This window comes from Erithacus rubecula (genome assembly GCF_903797595.1).
Source record: "Erithacus rubecula genome assembly, chromosome: Z".
Classification (NCBI taxonomy): domain Eukaryota; kingdom Metazoa; phylum Chordata; class Aves; order Passeriformes; family Muscicapidae; genus Erithacus; species Erithacus rubecula.
This window is the reverse complement of record NC_136661.1, coordinates 3,262,081-3,283,434: the sequence shown is the minus strand read 5'-3', so window position 1 is coordinate 3,283,434 and position 21,354 is coordinate 3,262,081. Positions and strand designations below refer to the sequence as shown.

The following is a 21,354-nucleotide window of genomic DNA, read 5'->3' as shown; positions in this document are numbered from 1 at the left end:
ATATGTAATATATAATCTGGAAATATTAGAAAATGCAGAAGACAGCTCAATGCATACAAAAAGGGAAAACTTACAAACCAGGTATTTGTTTTTATGTTATAATCCTAGTGAATACAGACACACAAGGAAAACCTTACTTTTGACTGCTTCTGGTTCTGGTGAGCTGCCGGAAATGGGGACAGCTGCTGGTGGTTGCATATTCCTCTTCTCTGCTGGGACAGTACTGGGAGGGGCTGGTGCTGTAGACAGGTTATCTGCTTCTGCTGGATTGATTGTAAGCCTCACCACAGATTTGGATGTCTTCAGGAGACTAATAAACTGAATGATAAAGAGAAAAGCCTATGAAAACTGTAACCAGATTGTTCAATTGTTAAACAAAAATAAAGCAAAATAACAGTTCTGCCAACTAGTCACAGTCCTGCAGGTTTTCTCATAAGGAAGAAATGCAAATATTGATGTTTTTTCTAAAAAAACCTTTTCCTATGAAGCTTTGCTGAACTATACCAGATAAGAATACTGCAGTCTTTCAGTGCTTCTCTAGACAAAATATTATACTGCATAGCAATTACTAGAGAAACAGAAGTATTGCCTTTTAATGTTGGGTGGAGCCCAATTCTGATCTCACAGAAGTCAGTGCCAAAATACCTAATGAACTAATGAAATGTGCAGCTGTCATTTGGGGAGAAAAACCTGAAAATACTTCCTGAATATGGAAGGGAGAGAAGGACACCAGGGTGTAATGCAAAATCTAGTTCAAAGAGATACTGAAAACTCTCCAAAATCAATTGCCATCTTACAGAAAAGACACCAAATCCTCTTGAGACTTTACATTCCAGTAGAGATATTTTCAGAAATTACTAACTCAATCTGTTTTTACAATGCTTACCTAACCCTACCTCCTTACAGGCAACTGCACTATCTCCTATGCATTCACTGCCTCAGAGACAACAGTACATCAAAGAATAAGATTGATGCTCTCCTAATTGCTCTTTAACAAAGAGAAAGTAATCTACTCATGCCTAAAGAATCACTTTTCTTGGTAGCAAGGCAGATGCTAGGAAAAAGGCCTTGATTTACTACAGAACCCAAATTGAGTTTGCAGTGCTAGAAGGTAGAAATAAATCTTGTTATTTAGGAATGGAGATATTTTTCTCCAAAGGTTTGAAATACTATGTTTGGAATATAAAGAGGCTGTTACTATAGACAGTTCCCATGGATAAGCATAGTTTATGACTTGATTCACCACTGATTCAACTCACTTGTGTAAATTTACACATATTAGTTTTACTAACAATTTGAAAGTGGACTAGTTATGCAGAGTCATTATTGAGCAATAGTTCACGGTTTTTATCACACTGCTAAGTGTCTCTCAGTCATCAGGTCTGAACCACAGGGAAAACAAAATGACATTCAAATCAGAGATAGGAGGATTCCTGTAGTGCATTAATGTAAAATAACAGCTGAGCTGTAAAATTAGGCTTTAGCTTATTTTGCAGTAGTTTCCTTATCCATAGAGTGCCTGTAGATCTTTGGTTTTTCAGCCAGCTTTGAAAATTAAGTAAAGTATAGTCATGAGAATCTCACTAGTTTAAGACACAAGCACCTCCCACACTAAGCAGTGTGCTTTCTGCAACATTCCTGACACTTTAGAAGCACCTTTTCTACAGGATATCCCACAACAATTTCATCATCCACTGCCAGAATCACATCTCCAACTTTGATACGTCCATCCTGGAAAAACACAAAATAAAAAACATGAACTATGAATGCTACTCCAAAAAACATTCTTCATTCCCTAATCAGATTTTAAATATTCTCACCTTTGCAGCCGCACCATGATCTGTTAAGCTTTTAATAACTACTCCATTAGTTGTGTCTTCTTCACTAATGGCAATTCCAAAGCCTCCTTGATCCTGTGGCAAACAGAAAAATGCAAATGGTTAAGTACTGTGACATCAAAATATTAGAATACAATCACTAAAGACTAGTGAAGCCTACTGACATATCAAGCCTGGGGTTTCACAATGTACCAATATTTTTGTTTTAAACTACTTCTGGAATAGATTCTGCTAACCTACAAACAGTATATTCACTAGCGAGATAAATCAGAAACACTTCTGAACTCAAATCCACTCCTTTGAAAATGACACGGTAAACTGCAATTCAGTTATTACTTTGAACAATTAGGGCATTGATTTTACCTGAGGAACCATCAGTAGATGATAATAAAAAGTTTAGCAAATAGACAAGAAAATAATTTTTTCAGAGACAAAAAGCAATTGACAAATCAAAATCAGTCGTTCTATGAGGAAAGCTTTGGAGCCCATCCCCAAACATGAAGAACAGATCTCTAGAAATTTCCTTTCTGACTTCTAGTAACTAAGGCTTTTGCTAGAAGAGGGACAGCATTACAAAATTGAATGGCTATTGAATAAAAATGGGACCAAATTAAATTCAGCACATACCTTAGGAAGTTCCAAATACAGAATGTTTTTACATGAACTCAAGTCAGAAAATGCAGTCGGGTTCGCAACACTGGTATCAATCTAAGAGAAAAAGAAAATGCTGCTGTAAGTGACTATATCCAACATTTTGCACTAAAATGAAGTAGTGTGCAAATGTTTAAAGTAAGTCTGCTCATTTTCTAGTTTCACTTAAACTTCTAAATCCCTATTGATGGGAATATTACACTTACTTCACAGTACAGAAGAATATAAAATGAAAAAAAAATCCATCACAGCTATACTAACTTTAGCAACCTTCTAAAATCTCTTGTTTTTCTACGGGTTTCTTTCTCTTTTACTGTATTTCCTAAGCAGACAGGCTCCTCTTCCATCCAGAACACTATTAGTATTTTGGTCAAATAAGAAAAGCCAGTATTTACTTTACCTCTTGATGTTGAAGTGTCCCTGAAGTACACTGTGAAGCCTCCATTGACTTTGCAGGGCAAACAGCCATCTGATTTACTGCATCTTTGTTTCTGAAAAATACTCAGTTAAAAAATGTAGTGTTCAAAAGCACATCTATGTTACCAAAATTAAAAATTACAAACACTGTGTGAAACTTGAACACATTAAACTTTTGCAGCCAAACCTTTAACCAGAACTTACCTGATAAAGATTACTTTAACTTTAGATGGTGCACATTTGATTATTGAAGAAGCATTCTGATGAGTCCTTCCATAAAGGATTTGGCCATTTATCTAGATAAGGAAATGCAGCAATTATTTATCAAAACATTTTAATTCCTTACACTTAAATTAATTTTTAAGCCTTAAAAATATCCATATCACTGCATAGAAATAAGAGTTATGTCCTACTTTTACCCCTTTCTTCCAGTAAAAAAATTCACTATAGTTTGACTTCAGACTAACACTGCCATGGTGCTAAAAATGTCAGTCTCTGAGTTATATTGGATTGACTTGGCACATCATCTGTTTTTACCTGACATTGATCACTTCATGACTGATGAAGTGATTAAGCAGGGCCATGGGAAATTCTAACCATAACAGATAAATGAATTGCTTATATCCTGCAACGAGATTGTTACTATTTATTGGATCTCAGGCACTTTGAATCCCTGAGCCAAGCACTTTATACACAGAAGTCTTAACACTGGCACATTTAGCAGAGTTTTAAACTAGATTTGATGATGAAGAGGGACTTCTTGTAGTTCTGCATGTCAGAGAGGAGCCAGGAAACACCAACACTTTAGGAAGCAAGAAGGAGACAACTGCATATTAGCTCAAATGAACTGTGGAGCATACTTCTCAAACCAATTAGAGAAACAATGACACTGGATCCAATGTTCACCAGTGCAGATGAGCTCATCAGAAAGACTGAGACTGGAGGCAGCCTCAGCTGTAGTGACCATGCCTTGGGTAAATCACTGGTCTCAAGGAACACGGGCTTGAAAAAGATCAGAGTCAGAACTCTCATATTCAGATTAATGGACCTCCAGCTGTTAAAAGAATTAGTGAATCTTACAGAAACTGTCCTTAATGACACAGGACCTCACCTGTACTGGTAGCTTTTTGAGGATACTCCATCTCCATGTTGAAGAAATCAAGTTAGACAAGCTGGTAACCAGCATGTCTAAACAAGGATCTGCTCCTCAAACTGAGGAGTAAGAAAGAAATGCATAGCCAGTGGAACTAGGGACAGATGATCTGGGAAGAGTACCTGATTATGATTTGGATTTGTGTAGAAACGGGTTAAGGAAATAAGGCACAGAAGAAAGGAGTTTTAGCAAGGGATGTAAAAAGTTACCAGAAGGGGTTCTATAAGTATAAGGGGTAAGAAAAGAAAGACCAAGGAGAGTGTACCTCCCTGACAAACAAGAACAGACTGTTGGTGGAAATGGATATGGAGAAGGGTGAGGAGCTTCAGAAGTTCTTAACCTCAGTCTTCAATGACACTCTGGCTTCTTACATCTCCCAACTTATGGAACCTCTAAGTGGGGGTTGGAAGCAGCAAAGTATCTCCCAACAAAAAGCAATTTTGAGACCACTTGACGAAACTTGTGAAGGCACAAGTCAATGGGGTTTGATGATCTGAAATCCAGACTCCTGAGGGAACTGGCTTATGTAGCTGCCAAGGCACTCTCCATCCAACTTAAGTCACAGAGGTCAGGTAAAGTCCCAGTGACTGGAAAAAAGAAAACATCGCTCTCCTTTCTTGAAAGTCAAGAAAGGAAAACCTAGGAAACCATAGACCATAGAGGCCCATCTCTGTACCTGGAACCATCATGAAACAGATCTTCATGGAATCAATATTAAGGCACATAGAAGACAAGGAGGTGATTTGAGACAGCCAGCACAACCAATGACATCTACTTAAGCCTCTGTAAGGCCTTTGACAAAGTTACACACAATGTCCTTATCTTCAAATAAGAGAGAGACAGATTTGAAGGGTGGACTACTTGACGGATAAGAAACTGGCTGGATGGACGGATGGAGTTGTGATCAATGCCTGTGTGTCCAGGGGGAGGCTGATGACAAATAATGGCTCTTTTCTGGGACCAGGACTCTTTAATATCTTTATCAATGAAAAAGACAAAGAGATCGAGGACACCCTCAGCAGATTTGCAGATGACACAAAGATCCTCTGCCTACATGAGACCCCACCTCAAGCACTGCATTTATTTATGGAGCTCTCAGTGCCAGAAAAATGTGGATCTATCAGAGCAGCTCCACAGGAGGGCCATGAATACAATCACAGGGCTGGAGCACCTCTCCTGTGAAGACAGGCTGAAAGAGCTGTGGTTGTTCAGCCTGGAGAAAAGCAAACTCTGGGGAGACCTCATTGCAGCCTTCCAGAACTTAAAGGGCTTACATAAAAAAAAGAAAACTAACTTTTACATGAGGTGATAGGGATATGACAAGGGGCAATGGTTTTAAACTGAAAGAACAAAGTTTTAGATGTCAGGAAAAAACTCTTTACCCAGAGGATAGTGAGGCACTGGAACAAGCTGCCCAGACAAGCTGTGGATGCTCCATCCTTGGAAGTGGTCAAGGCCAGAATGAATGAGACTTGAGGAACTTGATCTGGTAGTTGGCAACCCAGACCACTGAGGAAGACTTGCAAGTAGACGATCTTAAAGGTCCCTTCCAACCCAAACCATTCTATGACTCCACACTTACTATCTGAAGATGTGACCCAGCAATTTTTTTTCCATTTGGCAGAGCAGATTAGTCATTGTAACACCTTGAAGCACCAAGGATTCAGATAGGAGAGGAGCTATCAGTGAGGATTTGCAAACTAAGGCCATTATTTAGTTGCATTTTATAAGTTCAGTTTATAAGTTTCCATTTTTATCTTGAGAATGGTAAGCCATGGTGCTGATGTTAAGCCAAGAAAAATGACTGAAAAAGGACAATCTGGACTTACACAAAGGGACAGTAATAAAATGCACTAATAGAAGCAGAGACACAGCAAAGCAACAGATGCAATATGCTGTAAGGAGGGCTGAGCATAACACCAACCACCTTCTATGCAGTGTGCACCTGGCATGGCCACAGGGATACTAAGCCTTGTCATTTACACTGGAGTTCACAACCCAAATGCAGCACTTCCTGCAGTGCTTGCCACAGCCTTGCAAAAAATACATGGTCAGGCTGCCAAGTGGGGGGATAGTACATGGCCCTCAATACCTGATGGACAGTTACTTGGGAGTATAGGGAGCAAGCTCACATGTCTCCTCCCAGAAGAAATTGAGGCAATTTCTTAGCATTAGTCTTCAAGTTTACAGTGTGGACAGTAAGAAGGAAATCGTAAGACTGTAGATTCAGATAGATGTGTTTCAACATGTTTCCAGAATATTCCACCTCTTCAACACCAGAATTTTTAAAACAGATGTTTTGAGGCTGCAACAAAGTTTCCTCCATGAGATTTGCTCCACAGTGCCAGAAATCCTTTAATTTCTTTCCTAGTCTGCAATCAATATCTCCCTCAAGCTTTGTTCAAATTCATTATTCCCTCTCTGTACCACTTTCCCAGTATATCCTCATACACTTCACATACAGCTTTGAAGTTACACCAAGCATTTCTGTGAGGATAATGTTACCTACTGCTATCAGAAAGAATGAGAAAAACTATAATAAGGAATGCATCTCCAAGTATCATCAACTGTGCTGTGGGAATATACAAACAAAAGTTATGCTTCACGTAAGTACTTGAAATGCTAGCTGCATGTTTAGTGGTTCAGTCACTCCAATACACTAGAAAACAGCACCCAAACAGATAATGAGTTACAAGTCCATAATAAAATCAGATCTCTTCCTGTTTCCCCAATTTAATTTCCACATTCTATGTTACACAATATAAAAATATTCTGCTATTATCACACATCTAGAAAACAGAGAAGTAATTAGAAAGTCTAGAGTACTCCACAGATGGGTGGACTGGAGAACTTCAGTATTTTTCACCATCTGCAATTCACTGCCACTCCATACAACTCCATAACTCAGAAACTGCTGCCGTCCCAGATTTCTACTGAATACACCTCCATTCAAAATTGCAGAACCTTCTGAGTTGGAAGGGACCCACAAGGATCACTGAGTCCAACTCCTGAGTGAATGATGCATACAGGGATCATAACCCATAACTTGGTGTTATTATAACCAGGGGAAAAAATGCTGCACCTATTTGGCATACATCAGAAGGAAAATCTGATAGCATAGTGATATGAACTTGGATATATGTGGGATTTCAAAGTCCATTGACAAACATATATACTTCAGCAAATATCTGGTATTTTAATTCAGTACATTTGGGCTTCAGTAGAAATTGCAGAAACTCACCTCTAGCAACTCATCTGCAATCTGTAACCTGCCATCTTTTCCAGCTGCTCCATTTGGATCAATTCCCACTATAAAGACACTCATCCTGGATCGGTCTTTGTTACCAGCAAGACTAAGTCCCAGACCTGTCTTTCCTTTTTCCAGTTCAATCATGTGTAGCTCCCCTGGTAGATTTCCATAGCGCTGCATGATCTTTTCTAAATGCAAAAGTGTGGGTAGCAGAGGTTGGATTTACATTAGAAAGTTTCACAAGTCACCTAGAGAGTCAAGATCAGTGCTCAGTGGGCAGTACGTGACTGAAGAAGCCCAAAACAGGTGATTAAACTTTAAGTGTAAACCACACCTTCTTTTAAACTAAGCCTTAGGTTATTAATATTTTTAGCTTCTTGATTTCCTTGTAACTTCAGAAAATATTATAACTTTTCTTAAAAGTAAAATTCATACACAAAAGTAATCATCTCTCCAGTAACACTTTGAAGTAACAGATAACTATCACATCAATAACTGCCAACAGTTACCTGGATTGCACTGAAATTCTTCAAGTAGTCCTACATTGAATTTGGATGATGAAGAAACAAAAAAGACTTCTTCATTGCAGTGCAATGAAGAACAGTTTTACATTTTACTATGTGAATCTGACCAAGCACAATTAAAACAGCAATCTTAGCACCCAAACTATGATGCACATGAGAAAGAAGCAGTTCAAACGGGACGCCCCCACACTTGTGCCTTATACAGTGCAATTTTAACACTAAGTATTTCACATATATTATCACAGGAAACACTTACTCCAGCTGTAACCAAACTCATCCTCCTTCTCCACATCTTCTGGGAGTCTGATACAAGATGACTGTGCAACATCACAGGTCATTCCTGAAAATGCTGAAGGAGGGGGCAGAGGCACGTTACAAAGCAAAGTCTTTTCTGGTTCCGTATCAGACTGACCAAATGCCTGTGAAGAATAAGAAAAATGAAGCAGCTAAGAAGATGCAGGCTCTCTGTAGCATACAAAAACGTCAATAGCCTCAAAGTTTCAATAACAAGCAGCTGAAACTCTAATTTAGTAACAGCTCACAGAAAGGTAGAGAGATCAAAGACAGAAACACGCACCACACAAGGCAAGAAAGAACATCACTCCAAAATATATCTGGAAGCAAACAACTCACAGTAAAAGCCCAATTCAGTAAAGTTTTATGTGCCACTTTATGTTTCAGAAAAAAAATGTAAGTTTTTTTCTCTTATGAAAACTCAAGTGTTTTTCTTTTAACGCCAGATTTTAAAAATAAAATTGCATATAAGTATTTTGCAAAGTCATTACATATAATTTCCTCCCATATTCTTAGGAAGCCAAATATGAGGAAAGATAAAGTAAACTAAAAACCAGGAACTTTAAAAAATACCTACAGAGAGAAAAAAGCAACTGGCATGCTAACTGAAAGGACAGTTAAAAAACAAAATTAAACAAATGTTAACTGAAGAAATCCATAGTGATTGGACCTTTTCAGTCTCATTTACTAGTTTCCTATAAGCTACACAGAGAAGATCAAATAAAGAAGGATACAGGTTAAATCACAAGAGACAAATACTTTTGGTCTTGATGTATTCTATTCGTATTTACAAAAAGTTAAGAGGCAAAAACACATGACTACTGCAATATAATGGTTAAATGACCAAATCCATAGCCTTGCAAGCTTCCTTTCAGGGCAGTTTCCTTAAGGAATATAGACTCTGATAAGAAATTTTGCTATGTGAAATTTGTATAATTTTGCCTTGCTTAGAGTAAACATGTAAACAAGAAACTTCCCTCTGAATATCATCATTCTTTAGCTTATGCATGCCCAAGAGACCTTGATACTTGGCAGATATCTTCTGAAGTAAAAAACAAGAATTTTAAATGTAAACCCAGTATTTTTACAACACTCGGGTTTCAGGTTTCACTTACAACACTCAAGTGCTGCCCTAGCTTCATAACCCTATTCTCATCATTTCAGTTCTCACTACCTCCATCAGTAAGTCTGAACACATTATCTCAGATGCTGACTTTAGGTGCCAAAATCACTCAGGTAATAATCTCTTCAATAGAGGCAACAGTGAAATTAGTAACAACATACACCTCAGAAGACTTTATCATCTTTTAAACTGAAGGTGTTGAGAAACCTGGGAAGTTAACAGTTTAGTCATTTTGAAATTTGAGAAAGGTCTCATGTCTAAAAATTACTTATCTTCACTCTGTAACTCCAAAGATATAAAGATACTGCAAATGCCCTATTTCAGTTCTCTCATTCTACTTCTGCTTGAAAAAGGTTTTCCTTTCATTTAGGAACTTGCTCCAGGAACTTAACTAAGAAGTCACTAAATGCCAAAAGTGTGAGAAGTGATATCCAAACCAATAATTTTTATAAAAAAATGTATGTGTTCTATGACTTTTTGTATCTTTAGTCACATTGCATCATGCTTCAAGTCTAAGACAATATCAGCCTCCTAAGATGACACCTAACATCCCTAAACTGAAGCAACAAAATTCTAGCAAAGACATTGTCACCTACCAGAATCAGAGAAAAGTAGAAACACAACCTAAAAAAGCTATTTTTCACAATCAGAAATTCATGTGTCCACAAAAAGACAAAAATTCTGGAAATATGAGGAAATACAGTTGTGGTGGGTTGACCCTGCTGGAGGCCAGATGCCCACGAAAGCTGCTCTATTCACTCCCTTCTTCAGCTGTCAAACCAGATCAGCAAACCTTAGTTTTTATATTATAAAACCAAAATTAAGGTATTACTTTAGAGGTACTGTTTGTAAGCAACAGTGTCCAAGAACAGCAAAATTTAAAGAAAACATGACCAAAAAAGGAACAAAATATTTGTGTAAAGGACCTCTGAAAGATTTGTAAGGTGTGGATGTAAGGGTACATCCTGACAGATTAGCACTTACTAACTGCAGCCACCATAATATGACTGACAAAAAAAATGCATCTTTTTGTACCATTGTGAACATGTAACAACATTAAGATAATCTGAACATTTCTGAGGTTTAAGGAAATGCTGAAATTAAAGTGAAAGCAAGGCTCTGTTGTAGGGTAAAAACTGTGCTACAATGCCATTTGGGGTAAAGGGGGACATGTCCTGCCAGCAGAACTAAGTCTGACACGTTTGAAAAGCCAGAAGCAGAAGCCAGTCCCCACAGTTTACACACACATAAGACTTTTGCTCCCTGAATCGGGCAACGCACAAAAAAACTAAAAGGCTTCAACTCATGAAATACTTTCAGTGTTCCACACCACAGTATTTCATTTAAAATGCAAAGCATCCAACAGTTGCTAAACCCATTTAACTACCAGGGTCACTCTGATCACAGCCAAGCAAATGCTTAAAATGGCAGCAAGTCTGGAACTTGAAAAAATGAAGGCACAAGTGGAAGAAGAAGCAGTACTCCAGAAAATATCACAGGTCATGTACAAATGTACAGCACACATACAGTAGGACCAACTGATGGTAATTAAGACAAACCTTGAATGGTGTGGGAGCAAAAGGGTTAGTTGGGGAACAACGGAAGGTAACCCTAATTGGATTCGATATCTCCTACAGTAACAGAAAACAGCAATCCACATGTTATAGCACCTTTGGCAATACACAGTACCATTAACCAATAACTCACTTTCAATTATGGATTCATTTTACTAACTGCAGCAACTTTATTAACTTGATTTATAAATGGACAAAAGTATTTAAGGGGTTACTAAAGATCCTGATTCATCAGCTTCTCACTATACATGAACCTGAGTTCAGAAGATGAGGGAGAGGACAGAAGGCCATTCTTATATGAGTGCTAAGAAAGGAATTATGCATAAACTACAGGATCATCAGGTTTTCTTCTAAAATGCATGCAATGCTTTTCAGAAATACTTTTGAAAATATAGAAAACATAAGTCATCATTTATGCTACATGTCTAATCTCTTTCCTCAGAACTGTAACAAACACAAGAAGGGATTTCAAAACACACATGCAATTATACACCACATACCATATCATAAGTGTTTGTTGCACATTCAATATTTTTAACAACATGGGAAAATAGACAAAGGGCACAATCACTTCCACGATGTAAAACCAGCTATAAATTATTTTATTAAATAAAAAATGCATGCATATTAGTGTTAAGAATTTGTCATTAGAGGTTAGCTCTGTTCCCATTGTGAACAACATGCAGTAAGTAAGCACTAGCCACAAAAAAAAAAAAAAAAAAAGTCTGACATTCTTGTATTTCCAAAGATGTTAGCATTCATGGTGCATTAAAGAATTTTCAAGAAGCAGAGGGAAAATATTTTCATAAAGCATAATAAAAAAAAAAGCTGCCAGTTTGTTGGGTTTTTTTTTTTTTTTTTTTTTCATGCAAAAATAAGAGAGAGAGCATGGCTGGAAAGTCATAACCACAAATAATCAAAAACGAAGTACATAGCAGCAATATACCTTACACTGATGAGAGAGTTACACTTGGTTTTTTAACATATACCTCAGGGACTGATCTTATAACTGAAAACCTACACCTTTGGTAGCTCTGAATAGACCAGATTTAGTGCTTATGATTAATGGAGCTGGCATTTTTTAACTTCTCTGTAACTTGTCTATGTCTATGCCTTTTAAATTCGCTACATAGAACTCTCAAGCTCATCAGCATAGCATATAACCCCAATTGATATAAAAGAATTTAAATGCAGAAAGAGAGCAATGCGAAAAAAGCACATGTAGGATGTTTGGTGAGTGAAAAGACAGTGTGCCATCATCCAACCTTAGCAGTGTTGAACTGAGAAGAATCAGCAAATGGGTTAGTGCTGCTGAAGACAGCTGTCCTACTGAAAACACTGTTCTGCGGGAAAGGTAGGGAAGGGTTCTAAAAGGAAACCATAATAGAAATAAGCAAAAAAAAAAAAAAAATTAAATTAACTCTTTTCACTCATTAATCAAAACATACTCATTTAGTTGTTTGTGCTAACAAGAAGATCCACATTCTGCACTTGAAATAGGTATGTGAAATTGAGTAAAACTGTATTTGCTCTGTGCTTCTGATGCTCTGTCAGCAGAGAGGAAAAGCACCAATCCTCACACCTGTTCTAGACCACAACATACATCAAGTGCAGAATCATGCAGCACTTATGTGCTGTGATATTTGTACATTGTTTTTCAAACATCTCAGCATATGGGATACTCTTAATTGAAAAAATTGAGGGCTTCTAGGGTAGGATGAATACCATTATTTGTAATAAGGCAGTAGGCTTAGTTTTATTTTGAAAATGACAGATCCTCATAATTTGATTTCACTTCTGCGATAATACACTTGCTGTTTATTTTGCAGAAGAGGGCTTAGTAATATGAGGCATCTCTAAGCGTATTTCATATGTAACAGTAACTTTTATGTAATACTTTATATATGTGCATATGCACGTGTAACTGCCTGCATTTATAGTTAACTGAAACGAAATATTCTGGTCTTCCCCCAAAGCAAGGTACTTTCTCATTATCATTTAACAGAAAAGTGTTTACACATTTAAACCAAATAAAAGGATGTAACTTAACCATTTATATTCCTTATGTAGCTTTTGTACTGCATTCTATTTTGCAGTATTAAGCAATTCTATTAAGCAGAATCTGCTTAATAAGGAGTAAACAGCTCTGATTTCAAATAGCATGCTGGAAATATACTGCATATACTTATAAGTAATTTCTACGCTGACCATTAACTGTGAGCGTTAAGGCTGTAAGTTTAACACTGCTGGAAAATAGCATGGACAGGAATGTGAAAATTCTCCAGGATCATTTATATTGAGAGCAATTTAATCCAAAGGTATGGTGCTGTTTAAAAAATTTCTTCCAGCATTTTTTTTAAATGCTTCTGAAAATAGTAAACACATCCCTAAACATTTACTTTCAAATGCATTGTTACAAAAAAATAATTTAGTAAGACAACAAATGTCTTGTCTCTACTGTATCTTCAGCAGTGACAAAGTCATGCCATGAATGACCCAAGATTCTTCACTGTCATGACACTCAACGTCAACAGGTTGTTTCGCTAGGGTACAAGATTTTCTGTGAATGTGATTCACATTTGATTTTGAATATTATAAAGAAAGTTTTGTGAAAAGTAAACTGTTATTGTAATCCTATTACACTTTGATAGTTATCTGCACAGAATTTTAAAACATAACTTCTGGAAATTTTAGGCAATTAAAATAAGCATTACAAATACTTCATATATCAACAGTAAAATCCTACTGAAACAGGAAACGAGTTCAGCTACAGTCATTCAAAATCTTGTCTTTTTTATTTTGTCATGATGGCATAGGTCCTAAAATACTAGCCCTAATACTAATCCATGCAACAGCATTGCATTAATAAGGACTGACTACTATGATAAAATCTTGAGCATTTGAATTTGCCTGAAGAGTTCAGTTCAGCATACTTCTGCGCAGTCTAGGACAAGAAGAGCAAATATTAAAATAAAGGGAGTTCTCTAACTTTTTTTTTTAAATTCAAATCAGTCTAAAGTAAAAGGATATTTTTCCTTCTGTTTTTTTCCTTTTTACAAGTAGCTTCCATTCAGAATTCTATTAATGTATTCAAGATGCTAAGTTATCAGAAACTAGCTGCATTTCATACAGCATATTGCTGTAACACTACTATAGGATCATAATCACAGTGATATATTTTTTCTTACTCAGAAATACACAGAAGGGAATTAGTATGAAACAGACTCAGTGGTTAATTCCTTATTATCAAAACTATCCCTGTCTTTTCACAGGTCACTTGCATTATTCGGGCTGTTCTGGAGTAGACACAGGCTCTCTTTTAACTACTAAACCTGCATTAAAAAAAATAAAAGGGAAGAAATGGACTCATTAGCTAAATGTCACTTAAAATGGACTGCCTGCTTAAATGCATAGTGCCACCATAATGATTATAGCTCATGTGTAGGCAGGTAGCTACTTGGGTGACTGGTGAATGAAAGCAGGAAATTCTCTTAGAAGATCTTATTACTAAATATAAATGCAAGTTGCAAGAGATGAAAATAATAAACATAATGCCATTTATGAAGATCACAACATAATGTATAGTACAAGAAGAGCATTTGCAATGTTTCTGCTTACAGAGAAACAATAGTTCGTTAGTACAGTCAAGAAATAATCAACAAGCAAAATTTGAAAATAGAGAATAAGGAACTACAATGAAAAATAGCAAAGGAGCATTCCCTAAATAAAATATTCTCTAAATGAAAGTATGATACAGTACTGGCATCATTTCCACTCCGAACAGGCCTAAACATTCAAAGCAGTAATTGTGTTCACACCACAGCAAATGGAAAAGCATTACTTTAGTAGTTTGAGTGTCAATAACCAACATCAACAGAGCTTTTTCATGCAACTTTACCTTAGATGACAGACGATAAAATGGGTTAGTAGTTTTCTGCCCACAGGGAGCAGAAGCTGAAGAAGGGCTATAAAGGGACTCTGGCTGGGGAACAAGAGTTATGAGACAGCTAGTAAATAAACGTGCAGCTTACACAGTCTCTACAATGAGGAAGTTTAGTTTCTAGTGTTGCAAGTAACTCATATTAAAGCTCAGTAGCTTTTGTCTGCAATGTCCATGCAGCTTAGTGACACTTCCGTGTACTTCTAAGTCCTTTCATTAATGTCCACAGAATTTTTTAACAGGTGCTGTATTTCTGCATGCGCTCCTCAGACATGCTGTCAATCTCTAACAGATGGTTTTAGTTAGACTCCTACTCTGCCCCCCAACAAATTATCTTTCTTGAGGCTTTTCAAAATAGTTTGAGGACGGCGTGCTGTATTTCCAAATCCAAATCGATTTCATTCTAAATGGAAATAATACTTAAATCAAATCTTTGTTCCTGAAATAGTTGAGATGGCACTTTCAGGATTAAATATCCCATTCCCAAATACCACCATCTTGAACATTTGCTTCATCTATTACTATATATTACATCTCTTTGCAAGTTCGTTATGCTTACCCTTGGTCTGCTTATAATGCTCTGTACCATAAAGACTACAGGATTGCCTGCCTTCCGTATGGCTTCCACAGCTTGTTCGTGGCTGGCATCTCTGAGGTCAATTCCATCCACCTGTAATTGGAAGGCCTCATCTTAACATCGCAAGAAGCTACAAGAGTAATGAGTCAGTTCTGAGTTTTAGTTAGGAAACCTTGACTAAAATCTAGAGCCCAAATCTCTGTTTCTATCTCAAAAAAGAACTATTACTCAGGATTTTATGGGATTTACAAACTGAAACTTGTTAGGTGCTGGAGAGTCTTTCATGATAGGGTATTATAACAGTACAATGTACTTTTTTCTCTTGATTTTTTTCTTTTTTTTATTTTTTTTTTCCCTAAAGCAAGATAAGATCAATTTTAGTTTCTAGACACTTTCTTCAGAAGTTAAATTTTTAGGTCAGAGTTGAAAAGGTTTCTGTCTTCTGGAAGAATGCATTTATACAGGATGGCTAAGGACAAATTTGTGCCTGGTCAGTTTCCTCATGTCTGTATATGTATGAGTGTGTAAAACAATTTGTCCTGTTACCCAGGTAACAACAATGTTAAGGTGAGGTTAGCATCAGTAAAGTATTGTCACAATGACCACAATAAAAGCTAGAAGCTAACACAGAAGTGTTATTTGTTAGTGGCAATTCTAGTACACAAACTTATATAATGAGGAAGACCCCTACAACTTTTAAATTGTCTAACTCAAGCTTAATCATCAAATGAAATTAAGAGAGCAATCTGAGAGAAATTCTAAACCTATGAAGAACTGAACAAGAACAATAACACCCTCTAAATTTCCATGTCTGATAAACTGTATGCTCTAGAGAGATGGAAGTTTATATATGCCACAACCTGAGAAACTGAAACCATCCATTCAGAAACAGTCACATTAACACAACATTTTGATTTCATTCACCCATTCCAGCTTCTGCAGGCATCACTGTCAGAGACAATTGCACTCATAAAAGCACATTTATTCAGGTGAAAAGAATGCTTTTAACTTTGTGGCCATCAAGTAAAATTCTACCTCTCAACTTCTTGTACACTGCAAACTGTTCTATCCTGTTACAGGAAGTGCTACCTATACTAAAGTATTATTTCAAGATCCTCAATATCAATCTTGTAGCAAACAGCAAACTACGTTTTCAGTACCACCATGTAAGTCAAGTTCAGTCTGAGCCAGATTCAACAAGTCCATCACCCTGTTTGTGCTTCTTACTGATGAATAGTCAGCTAAGGAAATCTAGCAGGGTAAAATGGAGGCAGCTCCCATTAGCTCGACACTGGAGACAGGGAAACGTCTGACACTGATAGTCATGCCAGGAAAGATCTATTCCCTTCAGTATGTTCATTTTTCAATATCTTTAAGTGAGAAAGCAGAAGTGGCTGCATGAGCACAGGACTAGCTAAGTAGAAGAGAAATAAAGATAAATCCCACACTGCAATACTACTGGCTACATCACATTCAGGCATGGGCAAAATATTCTTGATGTCTCAAGTATCAAACACAGATTTCTTCATGTCAGAAGAAAAAAATATTATGCCTCCCTTAACTTCTATACAAGATGCCTAAGAATTATGTGAATCAATTAAGAATTAAGATGGAAATAATCTTGGCATTCATTTGCATGGTTTTCACTGGTTGTTTCTATTGCAGAGGTGAAAATTTTTTTAGTTTCACCAAACTTAAGCTTTTTTCTACACATTTGTTTTCAAATAGGCAGGTCAAACTGCTGGCTTTGCAGACTCCTGCTCACAGTCAGTCCTCTGTTTCAGGATGGATATTCAACTTAACAGGCTGCTGTTTGCACACAAACACCAGCAGATGGTACTGCAATCTGTGTGGCTGAAGAGCTATCTGCTGTAACAATTGCTCAGCAGCTAGCTCACCACACATCCATCCCAGTGACGCCTGAGATGTGGGGGAATTGCAGCAATAGACTTCAGATGGTACCTCTACAATTCGATCTCCAGTTTTCAGTGTTCCATTTTTGCCAGCTGGACTGTCTTCCAGAATGTGTTTGATAAAGATCCCTCTCATCACTTCTCCATTACTCAGGCGGCTTCCCATCCCTCGTCCTCCAACAATACTGATCCCCAAAGACTTGCTAGGCTCTCTCCAGAGTTCAACCCTTTTATGACAAAAAAAGGACCAAATTAAATTTAAATCTGTCACAACTATGACAAAGCTGCACATTGAAGACCCCTGGATTTGCACAATTATTTTTAAAATTCTGAAATAACTCCTCTTTGCAAAATCTTGTCTTTCAGTGGAAATTATTTACTGGATTGATCAGAAATTCGGTAACTGAGTCTAGTATCAGTCACTTTGTTTTGCATTCTGATAGAAACTTTGAATCTCTCTCTTCATCTTTTTTGACTTGATGCCTGAGAGGCAGTTTAGAATAAGTAAAGATAAATTATTGTAACAATCAAGACACTACTAGACTGCAGGGATTTTAGCCAAATGGCAGTAAAAGTCAACCATTAATCACTTCTGCAATGCACAACATACCTAAGGTGCAGTGATTCTGTTAGTCTTTTACTCTTCTTATATCATGTTACAAAAGTTTTCAATTGCAGATGATATTTTCTAATGTGCAATTAGTTCTGCACTTACTTTCTGGGCTGGTTCCAGTTACTGAAAGCCGCATTTTGAAGTTCACTTTCTTCTCCCTCCCCCTCTTCACGTTCTGGAAGCTCTGGGAGTTCTCTGGTGATAAACAGGAACATGCAATTTATTTCTAAAATATACATATAAACACATTTTTCTGAAAAATTTCATATATTGAGTCACCCTGACAGTATCAGAATTTGTACCCCTGATTCATGTAAGGAACTTTTTTTTCTGATGTCTTTTACAATACATATGATGTTCAGGGATTCCCTGTCTGCTTTTTATCTGCAATGAATTTTCTGTTCACATGACAGAACAAAAGATTGCAATTTGGAACTAGAACCAAATCAAAGCTAAAGTTAATTTATCGTTTTCAAAATGGAAGAAATTACAACAGCAGCACTCAACTAAACTTACTGCTTTTGGACATGAATTGCAAAAAAAACCCCCAATTATTAATCCCTGTGAAATTCTGGACTGTAACTGCAATGAATTTTTGAAACTCAAGGAAAAGAATGGCACAATTTATTCTTCCCAGTTATGTTCTGGAAAAAATATCAATACCAAAGTCTTATGTTGGAAGCAATTCAGTATTTGTGGCAATACACAAATCCAATTGCATTATATTTAAGAGAAATTTAGAATGAGAAAGAATTCAATCTCCTTTTTGGACAGATCAAATAGCCTTGTAAAAATGCTTAAAAATAATTGTTAGTCAAAGCTTGTTACTTTAGTAACAAGCTTGTTACTGTAGTGGCTGCTAATCTGAAGAAAATAATCCATCTTTAATCTCTTCTAAAATAAAACTTATCTTCCCCAAAGATGCAAGATGTATGGAAAGAGTTAATTTGGGAGAAAGCTGTAAGCCTACTGGCTTACCTGACAATATGTGAAGGAAAAAGTTCAAGTGGCACAGCTCCCTCTGTCTGTTGTCCCAAAGTGGCCCTGTACTCGTCTAAATTTTCTGCTGGCACATACGTAATACTGCAATAAAATGGGACATCATTAAACTAGCATAAGGAATGCCAGTCCTCCCTTTAGAGGGTGTGAGGTATGGATATGAGGAGGGCACTCAAGACTACTTTGTTGACTTCAAAGCCACAGTGCTGGGATGTTGGGAATAAGCACTTACACGAATCCTTTGTGACTCTGCAACAAGTACACATTTATAGTCAAATCAGGTAGCTGAACAGCATGTAATTTTTTTTGTAATTAAAGTAAATGGTGCTTGAACAGTGACAAGAATGTAACAAGAGACAATCCAGCTTCATTCAAAACACAGATTCCTCATGCAAAGACAAACATTGAAGGATCTGTAAGGTTTGAGGCACCATTACCACCCTCAATGACTGCCGAAAATGTTTCTGAAAGTTGATCTGCAGGAGGTTTTGTGATTTTCTGGGTGGTTTTGTACTTCTTGTAGATATATATGCTTTTAGTGAAGAATACTTCATGGGTTTAGACATAAAGATGTGTTACAGCACACCACCTATGACACAGTGTTGGGGGTTGAGTGTGTTTCTGTTACTGTGTCAATTGAAAGAATTTTTCCCATTATCATGCCAATGGAGCTGGCCGGGCTACACCCAGGGTCCCTGATGGGTCCAGACAAAGGGGGTGGGTGGGGACGGCCCCGGAGGGGCCTCTGAGGCTTCCAGGAGGGCACTCGCGTTTCCGGCGAGCTGGGAGGAGGACGCCTGGGATCGTTCAGCCACGCGGCCGAGCACAGCAGAGCCAGACCCTCTGCGACCACCTGCCCTGCATCTGCCCCGTTCCAGCCTCCTGCCTCTGCGGACACAGCTGATCACCCGGACACACACGGTGAGCGAGGAGCCGCCGCTGCAGCCCGTTCCCGCCCGGGACCGGCGTGGCCGCTGCTGCCCCTCCCCCCTCCTTCCTGCCTTTGTTCCCGCCTGCCTTTCAGCAGATCCGGGCTCTGGACTAAGCACAGAGACAGCGTGCTTGCATCTAAAGGGACTGACACCGAGTTACCTATTTCGTTCTGTTAGCAATTTTAACTGTTATTGTTTTCTGTTTGTATAGTTAGATATATTAGTAAAAGAGCTGTTATTCCCACCCCCTTATCTCTGCCTCAGAGTCCTTGATTCAAACAATCATAATACTTGGGGGAGGGGAGTGGAACCAAAGTCTCTATTCCAAAGGGAAACTTCTGCCCTTACTGGCAGACACCTGTTCTTTCAAACTAGGACAGATTTTGGCGCCCAGCGTGGGGCTCGAGGGCACTGAGTTGAGAGTTAAGACAGGAATAACAGCTCTCTTAACTGGCAATATGTTGTCTGGTTTAATCTGGTTTGTGTTTCATGTGGTCACAGCCATCTCCCTCCCATTTGTAAGCCCTTTTTTGAATTTGGGCCCCCTCACCAAGGTTGCTGTGGCTATTGTCCGATTGGTTTGATGGATTGATTATGTCAGGAATTCATGGGTTTTTAATTTTTTCTGGGAAGCGGTTGCATGGATCCGGAGCTATAGTACTCTAACTGCGTGTTTCTGGGGCTATTTCAGTAATGGTACTTACTGTGAGATAACGAGTGCAAGGGAAATTTTCTCCCAACCCATCACCCAGTTTTTTGAGGCTACCCCACTGGTTCTCAAGGATTTCAGACCTGTTTTAATTGCCAGTGTTATTATACAGTGGCTGGTGTTGCTGGTAGGCTTGTTCTACTTAGCATTCAGAAACAAGGGAATATTGGCTTGGACAACAACTCTGATACCTGCCCCAGGGACTAGGGATATTGCCCCAGAACCTGCCTCTGCCCCCGGGGCTAGGGATGCTGCCCCAGAGCCTGATGCTGCCCCACAGCCTACCGCAGAAATGAGACACCCAGAGTGGGTGGGGGCTCTAGTGAAGGATACAGGTCAAATGTTGAAGGAGCAAAGCCAGATGTTGAAGGAACATAGCCAGATGTTTAAGGAGCACAGCCAGATGATGAAGGAGCATTTTTTCTCCAGCTGGTGAGAAACTGCCCTAAAGAGGGAGAGTCAGATGGTGCTGCAGTGGAACCCGTAGATGTTGTATCTGTCCAGGTTCCAGCTGCATCACAGGAGCAGCCACAGCCAGCAGCAGTTGCTCCTGTGGAAACTAGGAAATCTAAGATTAAAACGGGGCACTTAGATAATGGGGATCAGCAAGGAGGGTCCTCACAACCAGCAAGGGAGCCAGAGGTTGAGATTGTCACCGAGTCCCTCTCATACGATAGTCTCCGTAACCTGCGTAAAGACATTGCTCGGCGGGGCCGTGAGCCTTTTACAACTTGGTTACTCCGGGTCTGGGACCTTACGGGAACAGGTGTTCAACTGGATGGAACTGAGGCCAGGAATTTGGGATCCTTGGCCCAGGATTCAGGTGTGGACCAGATATTCGTAAGGG

The 21,354-nt window shown here is 38.3% G+C and overlaps 1 protein-coding gene across 12 annotated transcripts in view; it reads right to left on the bottom strand.

Moving 5' to 3' along the window:
- The window catches only part of MPDZ (multiple PDZ domain crumbs cell polarity complex component), a 99,330-nt gene that overhangs the window by 13,601 nt on the left and 64,375 nt on the right, over nt 1–21,354 (bottom strand). For 11 of the 12 annotated variants that reach the window (XM_079330452.1, XM_079330453.1, XM_079330448.1 and 8 more), the window contains 12 exons: nt 18,846–18,950; nt 17,970–18,062; nt 17,304–17,481; nt 15,324–15,434; nt 8,090–8,252; nt 7,301–7,497; nt 3,111–3,202; nt 2,890–2,980; nt 2,466–2,546; nt 1,821–1,913; nt 1,657–1,731; nt 138–318 (listed from right to left, as the gene is read on the bottom strand). In XM_079330452.1, coding sequence (XP_079186578.1) covers nt 138–318; nt 1,657–1,731; nt 1,821–1,913; nt 2,466–2,546; nt 2,890–2,980; nt 3,111–3,202; nt 7,301–7,497; nt 8,090–8,252; nt 15,324–15,434; nt 17,304–17,481; nt 17,970–18,062; nt 18,846–18,950 — 1,460 coding nt within the window. The remainder of the gene's footprint in view (nt 1–137; nt 319–1,656; nt 1,732–1,820; nt 1,914–2,465; nt 2,547–2,889; nt 2,981–3,110; nt 3,203–7,300; nt 7,498–8,089; nt 8,253–15,323; nt 15,435–17,303; nt 17,482–17,969; nt 18,063–18,845; nt 18,951–21,354) is intronic. The other variant, XM_079330459.1, reaches the window with a different exon arrangement.